Here is a 21,521-nt window from a genome sequence, read left to right as displayed (position 1 = left end):
CCTTGCCTCTGGTGGGAGGTTGGCGCCAGTGTTTGGCAGCAGAGCCGCCATCAGTGTGTGAATGTGTGTGTGCATGGGTGAATGGGACTGTGACTGTAAAGCACTTTGGGCCTTCATAAGAAGGTAGAAAGCGCTATATAAGTATACGCCATTTACCATTTACCATTTGCAAGTAACAGTAAAATCTGTCCCACACAAGATGCCTTCTGGTCTTATCTGTTTTCTCAACTGTGTCTTTCTGAACGAAAAAAAAATTATACTTTGCTAGAACTGAACAAGACAAGTAAATAAAAAACTGAAACAACAGGAACAAGTGAAACAAGCTGCTACCCTTAAGTGTGTCAGAAGTCTGTCATGCATGAGGTAAATGTTTTTTTCAGAGGTTTAATGTGAAATGCCCAAGTCATTGCAGCACATACTTATTTGTTGAGATCCCTTTTTAGTACTTCAACCAAAAAGTGTTAATGTGCTCAGGGAATATTGGTGTTCAAAAAAGTCAGTTGCCTTAACTGGGATAGACATTAAAGGTCTTTCTTTTGTCTTCTGGTACGCTCTTAAATCCAAAACAGAAAAACGTGTCACACTGGAGCAATTGCAGAAGAGGAAGAAGTGCTGTGAATTTACTCACAACACAGGTTGGAAAAGGTTTAAGGAAGAGAATTTCCTTTTCAGAAATGTCCTCTACCGATTGTGCCAAAACTCAAGGATGTAATTACCATCTATTGAGTGGTTGCTGATAAGATGCAGGCTTACTCAGTTCACATTCTTTTTTTTCTTCCTCATGAACTTCTGGTGCAAAGCAGTGTGGGGAAACTTACTGCACAATTTAAAATTTTTAAGTTCCTGTATGGAGATCTAACACTACAATTTAATAATAGTACTGATCTATGTAAAGGTTCTTTTTAACACAACTAAAAATGTAAATGAACAAAAATTTCACCTAAAATATTCAATCTAGTAGGGGTGTAACAATGAATCAACGTAACCCTTGTGCTATCCTAGGCACTTTAACATTGGGAGTTGGGTCATCTAGACCCACTAGACAGTGCGCTGAACCTTTTTTCTTCAATGATTTGTGAACCTCACTGGTGTCCATGGATTACATGAAATCTTTCCACCTTTATCCACCTTTGTCATGGTAGGGAGAACACGTCAATGTAAGGGTGGGTTCATCTAAGATAGCACATATGATCTCACAGTCCAACCAGATTGATCTGTCTGAGGCAAGATGTTAATAGAATCAACCTTTGCCATTAAAAAATTGTTTCAAAACTATATTAATTGGCGGTGTGTTTATTATAATAATAAAAATGAACAAGTGCATCACAGTGGACAACACACATGTAATGTCAGCAAAAAAATGATCAAGCCATCATTGTTACAGTGTTCTAGAATGTTCCAATAATGTTCTGTTTGTATTATTTTCATGTGGAAAAACATGGGCTGAACTTTATGGAACTAAAAATGTGAATGGATTTGCCATTCAGTTTTGTTTACGTGTTTGTTTGTACACATATGTGATTTATATTTGATTATCTTGCAAGAAATACAAGAAATGTGGAAAAACTTCAGCTGCACTGTTCAGTACCCAGGTATTTATCTCTGAGTCCCACTGGCTGGACCTTTGACTAAAAATGTCCCGGATTGATTTTAGGTCATTGAATCAGATTGTATAAAATTAACCAATATGAACTATGAATTGGATCAACAACTACTAAATATGATATCAATCAAATTGTTGAGATGAGTCATTAGACAAAAACAACCTTACAGATAAAAGTACACATTTCAGGTAATAAAGAGGCACCTTTCTCTAGAATCTTGAACAGATGCTCTAATGCGCCACTGGCTTACTTGAAAACGCAACTCTGTCATCTACACACCTTCAAAGCTTTGTACACATAATTCACTAACGCTTTCATGTTGACAAAAGCTATGTGCAGACAGACATATGCCAAGCTATTAAACCTTCTATTGTGGTAGTTTTTCATATAATAGGGAAAGACAGTGCTTTGTTTCGCCAGGATAAGAACAACAATACCATCCATGCCATCCCTCCTCATGAAGACAAAGTTTGCTCGGGGGATAATCCGCCCAGGAGATCTTTTTTCTTTTCTTTTTTCATTCAGCTCAGTGTTTCTGTGTGTTTGTCAAGCTAAATATAGCTGGGCTGGGCTGAATGAAATGTAGGTAAGAGAACTAAAGGCAAATGGGACATAACAAAAGATTATGCAAGGTAACCCTGAGCAAAATAAGCAATATCTACTTTATCTTTTTAAGTTTAATCATTTTTTATTAATGCATTTAAATCAGTTTTGGACACTTTTGAGGATTTCAGTTTCTTCTTGTAAATTCGGCACCTAAATTTGATTTTTTTTGTCCTGATTAGCAAATTTCTGGATTATAAATATGTACTAAAATGTACAAAAAGAAAAAAAAAAGTTTTTTTTAATACTTGATGGTTAAAATTGACTCATTTGGACTCATCTTTTTTGTTTCATTTTGTTTTGTCCCTTTGATCATGCTGGATGGGGAGTGTCAGTACTCAGATTTCACTATGTTGCCCTGAGGTTCATCCTGACAGTCTGGTTTAGTGTAGTGTTTTAACCGACTTTTCTTTTCCATTTCTGGGTTTTCTTGGAAGTAACTTTGTTGACATTTTAAAGCATTAAAGGGAGAAAGGAATCTTGCGGTATAAAGAAACATCCCTGCTCTGGCGACTAAAGGGTTGCTGATTGGAGCAGAGTGAGACGTATCTTTAGCAAACGTGGCTGCAGCATTCTGTAGCTTCATGTGCTTCGTGAGGTGTTCATACTGCAGCAAGGTGATGACCGCAAACATAAGTCCAGATTTGAGTAGAAAGACCTTGAAAACAAACCAATTAACTCTTTAACGCCACGGCTTTAGCTCCACTGTTTACATTCTTTTGATCATATAACTCTTCAACCTTAATGTATTTCCAGCGGATTCTGAAGAGGAGAAAAGCAGCCTTGCATTGCTATGCCACGCTGTACAGTGGTGAAGTCTTGTCTCGAGTCTTGAAGCAATCAAGATAAATCAGCAGATTTTTATATCGGCTTTGGACCGAAATGCAAAGTATTGTGTTTTTTATTTCTTCAAAAACTGTTCATAGATTTTGCTCATATAAAGAATGTTGTGCTTAAACAACATTAATTTAAGAAATAATTTAAACGTGTTTGTGTGTGAATTATCCAAATAAAAACACCTTTAGTCTGACTTTTTAAACTAACAAATGTTCCATTTTGGGCCACAATGATGATAAATCAGCATTCATTGTATTGACAGCTGCTTCAGTCAGACTAAAGGGCAAGCAAGTCATGACACGCAATGACCCAAAAATAACAAACACGAATTAACATCTTCGTAAGAAGATAATCCAGGGTGTGAGACTGCTTTCTGGTGTGCTAAATGCTCAACAATTAAATGAATGTAAAATTAAACTTTATTGTATCCTGTGATGAATCCCTTTTTTCATGTTATCTAAGACTGAGCCTCTGTAAACTTTACTTACCTCTTTATTCAAGGAAATCCTATAAGAACCTCGGCCATACATTATTTGTAGGTTTTAGTGCAAATGTTTATTTATGCTTTCTGATGGTGATTAACTGCAGTATTCATGAGTTTATACTATCCAATAACTTTTGAAAAATGTTATACTGTATATCCTTTAAAAAACGTTTCATTTTGCTACAACCTTTTCATCGTTTTTACGGTTAGAAGTTAAATAAAAGTATTTGTTGTATTCCTTTTAAATGAAAAGTTGAACCACCCAAACACCACAGATCAAAAGTCTACATCCCGTTGAAGGCTAAATATATCCTCTCAACTCTGTAAAAACAGCTAATATACGACTGTCCATTTACTGTTGGTAAAAAGTCAGTTAGTCTGATTTCTCTTTCCTTCCCATTACACTTTTTTTTTAACTGATGTTAAACGGACTTTACTAAATTTTAAGCTGCAAGAAAAACAATAAAACTGCCAAAAGATCCTTGCAATTAATTGTTTTAGGTTTAAATATACCCAAACTTTTAAGAAAGCATATATCCGAATTTGGCAGCTATACTTTTACTATTCTTCACGTCTGCTTTTCTTGTGCAGTATTTGCCACAGCAGAGGACTTCATATGCGACAAATTTAGCAATAAATTCACTATTTTCATGTTTTTAGTTGATATAAACCTTCATAGAGCAAAAATTCTACATTAAAAGTGTATTCTATTGTAAGCATTTTTACAAAACATGAAAAAATACCATATTTGAAGGTGAGTGAAACAGAATAAACATTATTGTTTGTATACATAATACTAACATTTAACCAACCTCTCATGATTAGAACACTTGCAGAACAATTGAATGTTTTGAGCGACAAAAACTTTGGCAGCTAGTAATTACTGTCAATCATCCACCCTTGTGAGCGTCTGAGAAAAAAAAAAAAGTTTGGTCTGACAGCTAGCCAGTAGCCAGTTCCACAAGATGCTCATGTGTCACTCCTTTTCCTTGTCACATTGCAAAATAACTCCCAGTGCCTGAAGGTCCATCTAACAAAGTGAGCTTTATTGTTTAATGTAAAACGCACTTGGGCAACGATGCAGAAGAAGTTGCTAACAGGGAGCTAAACTCATTTACAGAAAGCAGGCTGTCGATACGGCATTTTGCTAGATAAATGATATAAAAGACCCGAGATTGAATTTCTAGACTGACAGGACTTTAATCCCTCTGAGTCATCTGTGATGTAGCGTGACTTTACTGTTTTCGTTTGACCTATGACGTTTGCTCTTGCCCGTCAGTATTGAAATGTACAAAAACACAAAACAAAGAAGAAATCCTAACAATACAATTAAGCTGTTGTTATGACTTACTGTTTCTATTCAAAACTCTTATTAAAACATTTAATGTAAAGAAAAATTCTTGTTACGGCTAAAAGGCAAGTGTCAGACTAGTGGCAAAGTTTTACTATTCTTTTTTTGGACTGGCTGCTGAAAACTTTCTGTGTTGGATCCAAATTTCCTCCTTTCAGTTTGGTGGCGATCCCTTCTAACCATTACTTCTCCCCCCAAAAACATGCAAAAATTTTCTATGCTCCAGTAAAGATAAGTTTAGGTAGTTTAGAACTTAAACAAAGTGAACAACTTCCTATCTGGAACCCGAGAGGGAAGGGAACATAGTCCAGATTTCATATAGAGTCAAAGGTGCCAACCACCTCAGTAAACAAACCCAGAACAATAAAATTAACCCGTCAATTGGCAGCACTTTTCAATTTAGACAAATGTGAACAGGGCTTTTCAAAGTGTTTGTAATTTATAGTAAAGTAATTTTGGTGTTAGGGTTCACTTTAGGGCAACAGTCTTTGACACTCCTCACTGATTCTTCTCTTGAATACATTCTCCTTTGATGTGTCTGTCGATGAGTTAAAATCAGACTGAAATGATTGTGGGGAATGAATTTTCTTCCTGGCCAATTTTGATTTTGCTCACACAAAAACAAAATTCGAATAAAAGTTCATTTTTTAGATACCTTGCTCAGAAAATAATTAGAACATGTTAACCCTTTAAATGCCTCCTCAACAAAGTGGAAGAGCACATTTAGAAAAGATTTTAAATACATTGATTGTGTGCATTACTATAAGCAGCAGATTATTATTATGTTTTTTGTTTATTCCTGGTTGGGTAGGTAAAGTGTCAAAGAAGAAGAACATGAAACAGTGTGGCATCAATATGAGAAAAAATATAGACTTTTCCTAAAAAACATTGAGTGAGGTCAAAACCAACAACACCTTTACCCAGCAAAAGCTGTCGCATGGTGTTATCTCTGATGGTTGAAGACATAAAGGACAACGGAAGCTGCAACAGGACAAAACGGTTTGTTTAAACAGAGCTCTACACCACTCCAATGTTTGGTATAGTACAGGACAGACAGCTTCAGAGGCCTTATCCATTTCTGAGCTTTCAAGGATTAGTGGTTCTTTTGAGAATAGAAATGTTCACGTCAGATTACTGAATGAGAAACAGTTGTTTTTTTTTAAGTTAAAAAAATTGCATCAACGTTAAACGAGATAAACTGGACAAACCAAAATGAGACAGAAGGACTTTTGTGACCTCACACATCACCTACTTGACTTTTTCTTCTTCCGGGCAGTTTAGTAACTATTTCCAGCTCACAGCATGACCCACTATGTCAGACAGAAAGAAAAAAAAAACCTGAACGTTGACAATACCTAGCAGGATAGGAATTTCCTTGAGCAATTGGAATTTTGTTTTTCAATAAATTACAAAAAGATTGCAACAACAAATTTCCCCAGTTTGTCTTCTGTAAGGCTGGGTTTTCACTGGGTCAAGTGGAGTGGGTAGTTTAAAATGTAAGTTTGTCTGATATCAACAAAAAGGGTAACAATTGCTTTAAATTGAGGCTGAGGAGTGAGGAGTATGAGTGGCTGTCTTGTCTGTGTGTGGGCCAACGATGGACTGCTGTCCTGTCCTGAGTTCACCCCGTCTCTGCCCCACCTTACCTGGATTGGCTCCAGCAACCCCATAATCCAGGATAAAGTGTCTACTATATGTGTGTTATCTTTTCTTTTTTGTTTGACAAATCTAAAAAAAGGCATTTACAGTAGGCATTGGTTGCTTTCAGGCAATCATTTAAGCCGTTTTAACAATTTAGTTTCAGTTCATCCCCCTCTGTGCTGTTCTTTCCCTGTGAGTTAGTACCAGGAATTCAAATCATGTGAAAACATCACTTTATGAAGCATACATTTAACTGATTGGGTTGAATTAATGGTTAAACAGGAAACTAAAGAAAACAGTATTCTTTGGCTATGTGTAGATAATAACAGATTCTCTATTTTGCTTTTTCGTTTGCAAGTATATGGGAAATCACTTCATCGATGGTACTTGCTCCTCTGTTAGATATACAAATAGAATAGAATAGAATAGAACTATATTGATTACCTTTTTACCATAGCTTACAATAACTATATTTAAAACAGCAGTTAGATCATAAATAAATTAAAGATAATTCTGATGAATATTGCCTGTGAAACAAAGACATCTTAAATTGCAGATTTTTCATGAAAAACATATTTTTAAAGAAGTTAAAAATTATTTTTGGAATATTTCTTCTATTTTGACAACAGTTATGACATTTGCAGTCCTTTTAAAACATTTCCAAGTCACAACAATGGCAGATACTGAAGTAGTTCATGTCCTTTTTTTCGTATTTTTTCTCTTTCTTTTCTTTTATCTAACTTTTAAATCCCCGTAATTCCCCTGATTGAACTCGCTCTTGTTTCTGTTCTTGTTTTTGAACAGCATAACAATAGTGTGTAGAAAATAATGCAGCACGTCGGTGACATTCCCCGTGGGGAGCCACTCCTTTAATCTGACATTTTCAAAAGTTGCAGCATGCAGGAAATGCGTGAACACAGGCATGCAGCCAAATAGCTTTAAATCAAACCTATCTCCACTGGCAGAAAGGCAAATGCTTTCTTAAAGATTGGGTGGGGAAAATACTTTAAAGACAGCTCTTTAAATAAAAGTTACTTTTAAATTATAGTGTACAATGTTTATTTCAATGAATACTATTGCTTTGACAACACCTGCTGCTTCTTTTTGACCCTCTTTGTGTGTGATGAACAACTGCTCTTTTATTTATAACTGTTACCAAAAAAAATACTTTTTACAATTATTTATAGTCTTCTGCTTTTTAAAAACTAAAGTATTACATTATATTGTTGTTCTTATAAAGCAAATTTGCTTGTCTTATTTTACCATCCGACTGAGAGGCTATAATATGTTCAAGGAAAAACCCGGTTCTACAGAAACATTGAGTCAGGTAAAAAAAAGAAAATCCTTTTTAAAAACAATTCTTTTACAAAATTTTAGTCTAGCTTGCTAATTTATGACACCAAAACACAAATATTAGATGACTTAAAAATACTTTTTTAAATGTTAAGATGTTAAACTATCTGCTTCCACACTGGAAATCTGATAGAGTTCATCCAAATTCCATAACATCACCTTATAAAGATGGTGTTTTGTGTGACTCCTAATTGTCTTTCGCATGTTTGTGTGCTGGACTTCCTATTCAAACTGTTCTGCCTCTTTCTGAGGCGCCTGGGGTCAAGTACTTTAAACAAAACGTAGCTGAGCTGCCCATCTTTCTATACAACACAAATGCATTAAGAACAGCATTTGCAGATAGAATAAAACATGAAATTGCATTTTTTTAACTAGCTTTTTAACATGTACACAAATGACTTTATTTTAGTTTATTTTCCCTTCTTTTAAACCTGGCTGCAAGACGCCACCTGAAGCTCCAGGGAGGTGCACCATTCCCCAAATGGGCCACTCCTTCTCCAACACGTAAAAATACCTAGAGCATGCAGGAAGTGCATGAACAGGACAACACCCATAGTTACTAATCTAAAAAGTTCAAAAGAGTTTAAAAGAGCTTTAGAGATTGCTAAAAATACAATAAATTATATATACATATATATATATATTCACAAACAGCCCAATGTTTTTATTTAACTACCGTAACTCTTAGTAAATGGGCGTAATGATAAAAACCTGTTAAAGAAAGAAAGGAACGCTGAAGCTTAGCATAAAAAAGTTTATTTAGGTCCTAATATGTCTGACCCAGACCACAATGAATTAAGAAGTTTATTCACATTAACTGTGATAGAAAAGAAAAACAAAATCCTGTGTAACTACTTCAGTCTTCCTCTATCGAGGTTGAAACCCTCTATGTAGCCCTCCCCTTCCTCGGAACCCCCCCCTGTCACCCCTGAAATTTGGACGGTTTCTTTCTCGTCCCCGGTCTCCGCCCCTTCCAGCATTTGGTCCTCCACGTCCGCCTCTGGGCGCTCCGCCCCCACGGTCAGACTTCAGCTTCACGGGAGACTTGGGCCGCAGCCTCTCGATTTCCTCGGTGCAGCCGGACAGGTAGGAGTCGGGCGAAGCAAAATGCGACGCGTACGTCTCTGGGTTAAAGTTGGTGTTTGTCAAATTAGGACCAACCGTTAGCCAGCCTGGACGTAAAAGAACCCAACACAAAAGGATGAGTACAGAACAAAAAAATGGGAGCGTTTTCGCATCTCTTCGTTTTACCTGGTCTGATGGTCGAGTCTCGCCCAAACAAATGCAGCCTTCTGCGGCCCAAACAGAAATGCTCGATGATGTGAAAGATCTCAACGGGCTTTTCAACATTTCCCATCTCTGGCTCCTCCGTGATGATTAGGTCAATATCCACATTGGCATGGATAAAGTCTCCATCCGTACTCCTGCGGACTGTTCCTTTGATTCCCATCAGGCAGTGCTCCTGAAAGCATATATATATATATTTGATATGTTGTAGTGATGCACCACATCTACACAGAGCTGTCAGCTTAACTTGACATTTTAGAGAGAACAGTATTCGTTCTGACGTCACTGAAATAACTTAAACACCTTTCTTGGAAGAGAATATTCACACAAATTGGTTGTTTATGCAACACGCTGTTGCTGTTTGGCTCAGAATATGACAAGGAAATCAAGACAGAAACCAGAGTAAACAAACTACCAGATACCAAGGAACCGCCTGCTACCCCTATGCCTGCTTTTCCTTGTTGCCATTTGTAGCCTTTTTCCCCCATCGATGCAGTGTCTTTTTCTTGTTATGTTTTTTTCCTCCACGCACGTTATATAAAAAAGGTTGAAACACTCTCTTAATTACTAAGTAATCAGACGTGAGAAATGCAAAATGATTCGGTTAACTATTGTGTGGCGTTTGTGCCTTTCATCTCTAGTTCTTTTGGGAAAACAAATGCAAAAACAAAAAAAAAAAGGTTGTTTACAGAAAAAGAAAATTATGATTATCAAAATTTTGCCATCAATTATGGATTTCATCATTTTAATATCCCCACAAGTACAGGTGATAGGAATCCTCGACGTGTAGATGCAAACATGCACTTTGGAGCTGAAGTTCAAAACATATTTGTGAGTTGTTGTCATGGCAACAACTCACATGCTTAGTGACTAGTTTTATGGTGACAACTTTGCGGCCCAACTTTGCAGCAAAATTACATAAAGCCCACTACAAATGACATTGCAAAATGCATGAAATACAGTTGAGACTAAATTACATCTATTCTACTATAAGGACAGGCTGACTCAGACCATTAGGCTATAATATTATGGTCTGGCAGCTAAGGTTTTTTTTTTTGGTCAGCAGTTAATCTTTAGCATTTGCCATTACATATTTCATTTCAACAGAAAATTTGCAAGAATAAAACTTGCCACACAGTTATGTCCAAGTCACTTTTGTATGACAATTTCCATTTCTAAAAGCTCCTCTTAATCACATGCAACTGGGATGATTTTCTGTTTCTTAACAAGACGGCAGATGAGCAAAACTAGGCTACAAGGAATGTTACGTCTTTATGCAACCGTGCACTTCACAGCAGAAAAAAAAGGTATGTCATACACTAGTTCTGATTGGCCACATGTATTCTAGAACTTTTTTCTATCCTTATATTCAATATCAATTCAGAGATGGATTGATGCTTTTGTTTGGCATTATTATACATTTGTTTTTGTGGTCACGGTTTTGTTTTTTCTGTGACATTTCACCTTGGTCCTCTGGAAGACTGCCTTTGGATCCAGGGCTTTGGTCTTGCCAGGATTGTTCTTATTGGTCTTGATCCAGCAGATGTCCTCACACCTCCTGAACCCCCATTTTCGCAGGCACTGGAACAAGAACAAGCCATTAAAATGTACACATGAAGAATCCAACGACATACAACAAGAAACCTGCATTCTCTTCTCCGTATCCACTTTATTCTGGTTGGGGTTCAGAAACTAAATACATTTGGTTTTAGATCAAATAGAAATGAAGCTGCAGTAAATTGATATTATTGAAATGCAGGTGTCAACACGACAGCTATAGCATCTGTTTAAAGAAAAACAAAACTGGAATGAAATTCTTTTGTTGTTTTTATTTTTATCCGAGTTCAGAATTTTCTGAATCATTTCTGATAAAACAAATGACTTCTAATAAAAAAGTACTCTATTTAAAGGTCTTTACTTTTGCCGCCTCCTTAAAAGTGAGACTTCGTCATTTGAATTGCCCTTCTTCTAAAGCTGTCATCTCCACAGGTTTGACATTTGACTTTGACATTAACTTAGGCATTCTTAGAATTTTTTTTAGCATGAGGCGAGGTAGTCATGCCGTCTCACTGATAAGTTCTAAACCTCTGAGTATCAGTCATGTCAAAATAATGTCTTTGTTTTTTCATTTTCCCTGCTTGTTTGACATGAGGCTGGATGGTTTCAATAGAGTACATCACATGATGCTTGAAAGGTCAGCGGGGAACATGTAATTTTCATACATACCATTCTGAGGGATCTGTTCACACCTTTATTTAACTAATTTACGGGCAGAAAGAATTTCAAAGACGAATAAATGGGCGTGACTTATAATACCCGTCAAGGAACAAGGAAATTAAAAAAAGGCATAAATAGTTCCCATTTATAACTTGGTAATCCTCTCTTCTCGTAACAGGCGTGGGGCGTTCAGTGCATTCATTTGGACGGTATTACCATTCTGCCCAAGTCCAGTCCCTCCCCAGAGCCACACCACAGGAAGACGAAGGAGCGCAGGTCCGATATCTCCTCAATCTCTAATCTCATGATCTGCAGCAGGAAAGAGATGGGTATGAGATGGCCTTAAAGGTGCTAAAAAAATACAACTTGCATTGATAAATAAATAAAAGGATGAGAAAAATGTGGGGCCTCCTTCTGGAATTGTTGGACTTTAACCTGATCCTCAGATTCACATTTGAATGATGATGAATAGAATCATTACTGATCCTTGTAGAAGTCCAGAAACTACAATATTAGCACGAAAGAAAACTAACTAAACGTACATCATCCCAAGTCCAAAAGCGCTCTGTGTGGCTGATGCCTGATTCTCTGTAATATTCCTCTAAAGGAGGCTCAAGCAAAATCACATCAAACTGGCTCTTCAGTTCCCGCAGGTCAAAGTGCTCTGGATCAGCCTGGAGGTACCTGAAACACACAGACCCACACCCTGAGTAATTCTCACCAGACATCTCACCATAAACATTACAGGTTAAAAGAAGTGTGCAAAAGGTGACATTCATGTCATCGTGTGACATACATGGGAGGGGTGTTGGTGCTGGCGATCAGCTCGTCTTTGAGTCTTATCAACTCCCGCAGTTTGGGGTATTCTTCAAATCGGTCAGCCAAACCTTCCAAACCACAAGTCCAAAGTAATAAGCGGACATGCAGACGATTATTAACACTCAGGAAGAGGTAAATACGCACCGACGTCTCTTATGAAGTTTTGTGGTCTGTGTCCGGTGTCCACAAAGTGCTGACAGTAATCATTGTGAGGGTTCAGACTCTGGGTACCCTGAGGATGAAGGGAGGAGAAGAGAGAAGAAAGGATCAAAAGAAAAAAAATGTGAACCTTTTTAAAACTTGAAAGAAAGTCAATTTGTGTAAAGTTTTCAACTAAAAACTCTACAAAAACAAGTCATTGTCATAAATTCCCAATGTTTTTTTATTTAGCATCTATGCAAAAGAGAAAACAGTGGAATAAATGAATTTTATTACAACTAATGTATTCTCTAAATTCCATAAACCAGTTCACAAGCTCATTTAGTTTCTGAATCAAGATGATTAAATTAAATGTTGATCTTGAATTTCACTTCTAAAACCCATTTTGATTAGCTACGAAAAAAGGTTTTCATAACTAATTTAAAAATAACTAAATTTTGAGTTCTTAAATATAAGAATGGTCAAAAAATCTTTTATTTTTACCCTTAACTTTTATTCTTTAATTCTTCAAAAGAAAATCATAAATTTGATGAATCGATTTAGGATTTTTAAGCTCTGATTAATACATGTTCAAGTAATCTTTTCTTTTTTTTTTAATCAATCTAGCCCAAAATCCTTCAAATATTTTTACAAAGTTTGGACTATAGTCAGTATAATGATTATCTATAGCAGAATTCCTCAGTTGCACGCCATTTCCTCTTATTCAAAACATCCAAATAACAACAAAAACGGATTCCTAATAGAAACATTGCATGTTCTGAGAGACAGAAAATGTGGGTGTTAGTCTCATAGGTCTGTACCAGTGGCAAAAAGCAGAATATTTAATTTGTTATCCAAATGAAAACCAAATGGTCTAGACTTTTAACACAAAGAATACCATGTGGACAGGGCTTAAATGCAAACGCACGCAAATAAAATGCTCTTCATTAGTCAAAGACAACAGAAAAATTTGCTTTAACTGGTTGTTTTAGTTGAAAACTACAAATAACCACAACATGCAAAATGGAAAGTCAGGTAAAGTTTCAGTATGACAACCTCATAACCAAATATATATATAAATATAATATAACCTAACCAAATATTCTATTCAGATGGTTTCCCTGTCTTTGTAGGCTTTGCATAACTGCTTGAGCAGTAACCCTTTGGATCAATGCCTAACTGGTTCATGTGAAGTGAAAACATTTGCCGTCTTCAACCCCAAGATTGGACTTCTGTGTTCAGGGCAGCACAAAGAGCCAATGGGATAATGATGCATGATTCATTTGGCTTTGTTTGGAACATACCAAAGGCTACGCCCAGGCTCCAGAGAATTTACCTGTCAAAAGAAACTCGTCTTCCAGCTTTTGATAGCTAGCTGAAAAGAGTTGTCTATCACAAGGCGCACGCCAAGTCAGATGCGACTCATTCGCACGGATGTGTTACTGACAAAGCACTTTCTCCACACATTTTTATTTTTTTATTTTAAGCCTTTGTGGTTTGCACATTTTATATATCAACCTTTAATTATGTATGCACCTGGACTTGAAATAGCAAAACCAGCAGGCGAGATGCTAATCTTTGCAAAGAGCCTCTCCCTAAAAGGGTGGCTTTAAAACAAGCATTCCAATGACAAAACAAAAGGTGACCAGTCCCCGTCCCCTTCCTCTGCATTTGCTGCTTTGCATTGATGGAACACACCTGACTCAAGTTATCAGCAGCAGACAGGATGTGGATGCCAAAATAACTGGAAGGGGGTGTTCCTCGAGGATTGCAATTGGTCACCCATAAATTCTAAACAGTTAATTTTACACATTTTGAAGGATTTTTATTAAATAAAGGAGATAAACACTAAGCTTTTGCATCGTTTTTTCTGGATTCTATTCTTGCTTTGTACATTTCTTTTTTTAATTTTTTTAATGTCATTTCTCTTTTACTTGTGTTTGTCTTTGTGTATTTTATTGTGCGGGGCTTATTTAATTATTTTATTGCATGATTGGGGATTGGTGTCTTCTGCATTCTTGTTTGTTTTTATGCACAGCACCTTGAGCTGTTTTTTTGTTTTTTTTTTTACATGAAAGGTGCTATAAATAAAATGAATTTGAATTGAATGTGCCACTACTTCCTCAGGATGGTTTAAAAAGAATGCAAAACTGTTGCATACAAGACGTTTTTTATAGAAGCGTGTGAACATTTGCAAAACTACTACAAAAAAGAAATGTGGTTGCCTCAGAAAGAATTGTGTTTGGCTTCATGAAATAAAATCACTGATAAAAAAAGGATAAAAGGCCACATAAATGGTATCTGTGGCAGCAGAATTCATAAGAAAAGAAGAAACGTTCCAAAACCTTCAAGAAAGTACTGGAATCTTTGTACACTTCCTCATATGGAGAGCTCTCATCTGGCTGCTGCACTTCCACCTCATCCTAAAACAGGTGACAAAGATACAAACGTCCTTTAATACACAACACTGCAATTTTGTTTTCGCTAAAAGCACAATATTAGTAGCAAATAAAGCACACAAGAAAAGTGAATGCCCCTGTGACAGTAGTGGTAGTAGATCTTTTCAGTTTGTTTGTAGCTCAACATCAAGAGCAAACAAGAGTCTTTTGGTGGGCAAAGGTGAAGTAAAACATTGGCGAATGAAAGACTGGTTGACAAGACGACTGCAAAACTAGAAACCTGTTGTGTCTTTGAATTAAAGGAATATGGCGACAGACGTCCATATTGAAAAGACTTGCAATTTTCCATAGACAGTTGCCAATCTTCCAATCTGTGCATGTGTTACACAGTTTAATTTTGTTTTGTTTCTAACATGTGACCCCCTGCTGTTTTCTCAAGAAAACTAAAAAATAGGATTGGGGTATTAGAGTATTTCTGAAAATATATAAAGTAAGAGCAGGGTACATGCTTAAAAAGAATTAAAACTTAAAGAACATTTTTTTGTTTTTTTACTCACTACTTTGTCTCTACACTGTAACATAGTGCAGTGGGTACTAGTCACCCACCATCAGTTCACATTTATCCAAAATTCATGTAGAAACAAGTTTCACATTTTTTTGTTTTGTTTCCTTAAACTTTTATATACTTCTCAATTAAATCAATGCACCTTTAATTCAATTTAGTTCCATTTTATGAAATGCAATAAGCATAAATTCACCTTTTACGTTTTTAAATCAATCAAATACGATATTGTTTTCTTATTTTGTTATTATTAATAATGTATTTTTGTATTATTTATATGTACAGACTGAACTAACGTCACACCTAAACAGGATTCTGCAAATGTAAGTTGTCCACAAACTGCTCCTTGGCTTGAATTGTCCAAAGTTTATATAGCCTCATTGTTAACCCTGCTTTAAAGTGACACCCAGTTGCCAGAGGTCATTTAATATTAGTCATATCAATCTCCTAAATAGGGTGTTCTGTTAGGATAAAAAAAACTGCTATGTAAATTCCTACTAAAGCGCTGAATATGTTTTGTGCATAGTATTTGCAAATGACTTATATGTGCTATGTATGTACAGTACAGACCAAAAGTTTAGACACACCTTTTCATTCAAAGAGTTTTCTTTGTTTTCATGACTATGAAAATTGTAGATTCACACTGAAGGCATCAATTTGTGAATTAACACATGTGGAATTATATACATAACAAAAAAGTGTGAAACTTCTGAAAATATGTTATATTGTATTCAGTAGCCACCTTTGGCTTTGATTACTGCTTTGCACACTCTTGGCATTCTCTTGATGAGCTTCAAGAGTTAGTCACCTGACATGTTTTTCACTTCACAGGTGTGCCCTGTCAGGTTTAATAAGTGTGATTTCTTGTCTTATAAATGGGGTTGGGACCATCAGTTGTGTTGTGCAGAAGTCAGGTGGATACACAGCTGATAGTCCTACTGAAAAGACTGTTAGAATTTGCATTATGGCAAGAACAAAGCAGCTAAGTACAGAGAAACGAGTGGCCATCATTACTTTAAGAAAAGAAGGTGGGTCAGTCTGAAAAATTGGGAAAACTTTGAAAGTGTCCCCAAGTGCAGTCACAAAAACCATCAAGCGCTACAAAGAAACTGGCTCACATGCCGACCGCCCCAGTAAAGGAAAACCAAGAGTCACCTCTGCTGCAGAGGATAAGTTCATCCGAGCCACCAGCCTCAGAAGTGGCAGGTTAACAGCAGCTCAGAGTAGAGAGCAGGTCAATGGCACACAGAGTTCTAGCAGCAGACACATCTCTACAACAACTGTTCCAAGAAGACTGTGTGAATCAGGCCTTCATGGTAGAATATCTGCTAGGAAACCACTGCTAAAGAAAGGCAACAAGCAGAAGAGACTTGTTTGGGCTAAAGAACACAAGGAATAGACATTAGACCAGTGGAAATCTGTGCCTTGGTCTGATGATCCAAATTGGAGACTTTTGGTTCCAACCACTGTGTCTTTGTGCGACGCAGAAAAGGTGAACGGATGGACTCTACATGCCTGGTTCCCACCGTGAAGCATGGAGGAGGAGGTGTGATGGTGTGGGGGGGCTGGCTGGTAACACTGTTGGGGATTTATTCCAAATTAAAGGCATACTGAACCAGCATGGCACCACAGCATCTTGCAGCGGCATGCTATTCCATCCGATTTGCGTTTAGTTGGACCATCATTTATTTTTCAATGGGACAATGACCCCAAACACACCTCTATGCTGTGTAAGGGCTATTGGACCAAGAAGGAGAATGATGGGGTGCTGCGCCAGATAACCTGGCCTCCACAGTCACCGGACCTGAACCCAATCGAGATGTTTTGGGGTGAGCTGGACCGCAGAGTGAAGGCAAAAGGGCCAACAAGTGCTAAGCATCTCTGGGAACTCCTTCAAGACTGTTGGAAGACCATTTAAGGTGACTACCTCTTGAAGCTCATCAAGAGAATGCCAAGAGTGTGCAAAGCACAATAAAATCAAAAGGTGGCTTTGAATAACCTACAATATGACATATTTTCAGTTGTTTCACACTTATATGTTATATACAGTAAGGTCAATAAGTATTTGAACGCCCTGTGATTTAGCAAGTTCTCCCATTTAGAAAACATGGAGGGGTCTAAAGTTTTCATCATAGGTGCATTTCCACAGTGAGAGACAGAATCTGAAGAAACATTCAAACATTCAGAAATCACTTTGTACGATTTAAAAAAAAATGTATTTGTATATTACTGTGACAAATAAGTATTTGATCACTTGATTATCAGATTTTCTGACCAGCAAAGACCTGCTGTTCTGCTTTTAAATAGTCCAACTCCACTCTGCTCATAATTCTAAATTATTGGCACCTGTTTGAGGTGGTTAGCTTCCATAAAGGCACCTGTGCCCCCCACAATCAGTCAGAAGTCTAACTACCAACATGGGCAAAACCAAAGAGCTGTCAAAAGAAACGAGACAAAATTGTAGACCTTCACAAAGCTGGAAATGGCTATGGGGCAATTGCCAAGCAGCTTGGTGAGAAAAGAACAACTGTTGGAGCAATTGTCAGAAAATGGAAGAGGCTAATGATGACTGACAATGTCCCTCGGACTGAGGCCCCTTGCAAGATCTCACCTCATGGGGTATCGATGATGCTAAGGAAGGTGAAGAATCAGCCCAGGACTAAAGGGGAGGAGCTGGTCAATGACCCGAAGAGAGCTGGGACCACCGTTTCCAAGGCTACTATAAGTAATACATTAAAACGTCATGGTTTAAAATCATGTATCGCACGGAAGGTTCCCCTGCTGAAGTCAGCCCATGTCAAGGCCCGTCTGAAGTTTGCCAATGACCATCTTGATGAGCCAGAGGAGTCATGGGAAAAAGTCTTGTGGTCAGATGAGACCAAAATAAAACTTTATTGATCTTAACTCCATTCGGCGTGTTTGGAGGAGGAAGAAGGAGGAGCATCATCCCAAGAACACCATACCTACAGTGAAGCACGGGGGTGGAAGCATCATGCTCTGGGGGTGTTTTTCTGCAGAGGGGACAGGACGACTGCACTGTATTAAGGAGAGGATGAACGTGGCTCTGTATTGTGATATATTGGGCAAAAACCTCCTTACCTCAGTCAGAGCGTTGAAGATGGGTCGTGGCTGGGTCTTTCAGCAGGACAATGACCCGAAGCACACAGCCAAGAAAACCAAGGAGTGGCTCCGTAAGAAGCATATCAAGGTTCTGGAGTGGCTTAGCCAGTCTCCAGACCTAAATCCAATAGAGAATCTTTGGAGGGAGCTGAAACGCCGTGTGTCTCAGCAACAGCCCCGAACCCTGACAGATCTAGAGAAGATCTGTATGGAGGAGTGGGCCAAAATCCCTGCTGCAGTGTGTAGAAACCTAGTGAAGAACTACAAGAACCGTTTAACCTCTGTAATTGTTAACAAAGGCTTCTGTACCAAATATTAAAGTTGTTTAACTCAAGTGATCAAATACTTATTTGTCACAGTAATATACAAATAAATTGTTTAAAAAAATTGTACAACGTGATTTCTGAATATTTCCTCAGATTCTGTCTCTCACTGTGGAAATGCACCCATGATGAAGATTTTAGACCCCTCCATCTTTTCTTAGTGGGAGAACTTGATAAATCACAGGGTGATCAAATACTTATTGACCTCACTGTATATAATTCCACATGTGTTAATTCATAGTTGTGATGCCTTCAGTTTGAATCTACAATTTTCATAGTCATGACAATAAAGAAAACTCTTTGAATGAGAAGATCTGTCCAAACTTTTGGTCTGTACTGTATGTATGTATGTACACTTGCTATATATAAAAAAATGAATAAACAAAGTAAACATGACTGAATTAAGAACTATAGACCTAAGCTGGAGAGCAGACGTTCTATGCATGTGCAGGTTCGCAGTAGTGGTAACAGTCAGAAAACGTAGTGCTCACTTTCTGTTCCTCCACATCCTCCTCTGTGTCCTCTCCTTCTGTCGGCTGCTTCCTTTTGGAAGAGGGGAGCAGGCTGTCATATGAAGCCCTGCACAACACAAATATTTATGATTTGTTTCAACATCCCTGCATCAGCATGCACAAAGATCAATGCACAACTTTAAGGGATGGAGAAAGTGATTTTTATCCAGAACTACATCTGGATTCTAACAAACTAGTCACATAGCATAGTTTCTGACTGATTAGCCATTAGCTACAGACTATGTTTCTCTAACCGGCTCCATACAAATATTATTGGGGTTTTGTATTTTCCGTGGATGAATGTTGTGCTACCTGCAAGTTTCTCTGGTTTCCTCGATCTCCTTTAATTCATCCTTGCTGTGAAGGACAGCTCCAATGCTGTCAGCGCTTTCTGCCCCCAACTGTGGGAGTATATTGAAGAATCAGACTGTTTTTGAGGACAACAATGCAAGCAAGCAATGCCAAATGCGTAGCTAACTCATAATTAACCATTATGGAGATGTAAACACTATTAGAAGAGTGATTCAGAGTGGATACAAATATAGAAAGTGTGTTTCTTCGACTTAAACTATGATTATGTTAGCTGACTGTAGCTGTTTGCTATAACAACAGCGACTCTGTGTGTACTTGCCTGTTGGGCTAACAGTTGCCGCCTTAGTTTTTGCCTCTCGCGGATCTCTTGCAGCCTACTGTTCATATTTCCCCTCGTGGCAATTTGTCACAGAAGATTAAAAACCGCGTGGGTTTGTTTTTATTCGGAATAGATTAAGTATTTCATTTAGCATGGAAAGCAACATGCAAGCAGTAGCTAGCTGGCTCTCAGAGAGAAAGCCGCTAAAATATATTTAAAGGGTACGCTCGATATTAACCTCGTCACATCCGAACCAAGTTGAGTTTGTCTAAGTCGTAACGGACGTTGGTGAAATTTTATTTATTTTGTAATGTCGGTGCTCAATTGTAGCTAATTTACCTTAAACCTTTAATATAAATGAATTAAGCTGTAGCGTTGAGCGCATACAGACATTGAAATGCACGAGAACCGGAGCACGCCGGTGAATTTACGATTTAGCAAAATTGTAACTGGTCGCGTAATGATGGCGTCATCTTCAGAACGCATGTGTTTGACGTTTAGAGTTTGCACAACAAGCTGGTGCAGCATTCTATGATCCACTGTGATCTTTTTCCCCATCTGAGGCCTTTATATGGATCATATTGATTAGCTAAGCATGCCCCTATAATTAACCAGGGTATATCATTTTTTTAAATCAAAGATTAATATATAAGAACTTATAACCTTTTCTGAAAAACGTTTTTAATGGTGTTTGTGGAGGGGTGCAGCGAAGGGGGTAGGCTAGGAAATCCGATATGGCCACTCGTGGAATACCATTGGCTACCTTTGCCCCGAGATATATACATTACTGATGGATGTTCAAATCCATCAAGCTATGCTTTTTCCAAATGTGGACTAACACTCACATACTGGTTCAGGGTATTTTTAATTTACGATCAGGACCAGCTTTACCCTTTATTCTCATTTAATTTTTTCAGGGGTTGCTTCAGTAGGCTAAATCACCCACCTCTATTCTACCAAGACTAACACACCAACTACTCTCCATTATTTCTGTGGACCTCCTCTTGATCTGCCCTTAAGCCTCATTCCTGCCAGCTCTAACATCAGCATCCTTGAAAGGATGCTGAATACATCTACACATTCACAATCTGGCTTCCCTGCATTTATCTCCAAATGATCCTACATGAGTTGTTCCTTTGATGGATTTATCCACGATCATCCATCTTCATCACTCCTAAAGAGAACCTCAACATCTTCATCCCTAACACATCCAGCTCTCTTGACTTTCTCAGTGCCCCTAACTGTAGAATACATTGCCATTTCCATTCAATTTTCAATTAAACACAATATTTGTAATCAGAACAGTCAACCAATGAAAGATCTTTTTAAGGGTAAGCCTATATGAAATAAATATTTATAAATTGGAAAATAAAAATCAATAACGTGATTTTTGAATTGACATACAAAATATTAATTGATCATTCAGAATTACAGTAGTAATATATTTCAACTTCAAAATATGTTTTTTGTTGTTGTTGAAAGCTTGGATTATTGAGCATTTTGGATGTTTCAAATTCATACATTTTTTTTAAATTAGTGATGGAACATTTTCATTCTAAAAAACGATTTTAATTGCCACTGATACCCAATTTCTGTAAAATCTGCAGCCAAAATGGAGAAAAAAAAGGAGAAATAGCTAT

The 21,521-nt window shown here is 37.4% G+C and overlaps 1 protein-coding gene across 2 annotated transcripts; it reads right to left on the bottom strand.

Annotated features, from left to right (window-relative positions):
• Positions 1-8,613: 8,613 nt before the first annotated feature.
• mettl14 (methyltransferase like 14) lies at positions 8,614-20,344 on the bottom strand. Of its 2 annotated transcripts, none has more exons than XM_004065757.4 (11): positions 19,882-20,344; positions 19,563-19,651; positions 19,230-19,317; positions 14,680-14,757; positions 12,341-12,428; positions 12,174-12,264; positions 11,920-12,061; positions 11,594-11,686; positions 10,625-10,741; positions 9,125-9,335; positions 8,614-9,045 (listed from the first exon to the last, which is right to left on the bottom strand). In XM_004065757.4, the coding sequence occupies exons 1-11, from the start codon at positions 19,945-19,947 to the stop codon at positions 8,741-8,743; spliced, it is 1,368 nt and encodes a 455-aa protein (XP_004065805.1). In that variant the 5' UTR covers positions 19,948-20,344; the 3' UTR covers positions 8,614-8,740. The 2 variants fall into 2 exon arrangements, with proteins under 2 accessions (XP_004065805.1, XP_011473657.1); XM_011475355.3 differs by having other exon boundaries at positions 19,230-19,281; positions 19,882-20,312.
• Between the last annotated feature and the right edge of the window lie 1,177 nt (positions 20,345-21,521).

This window comes from Oryzias latipes, chromosome 1 (assembly GCF_002234675.1).
Source record: "Oryzias latipes chromosome 1, ASM223467v1".
Lineage (NCBI taxonomy): Eukaryota > Metazoa > Chordata > Actinopteri > Beloniformes > Adrianichthyidae > Oryzias > Oryzias latipes.
This window is presented reverse-complemented; position numbering and strand designations above follow the sequence as displayed.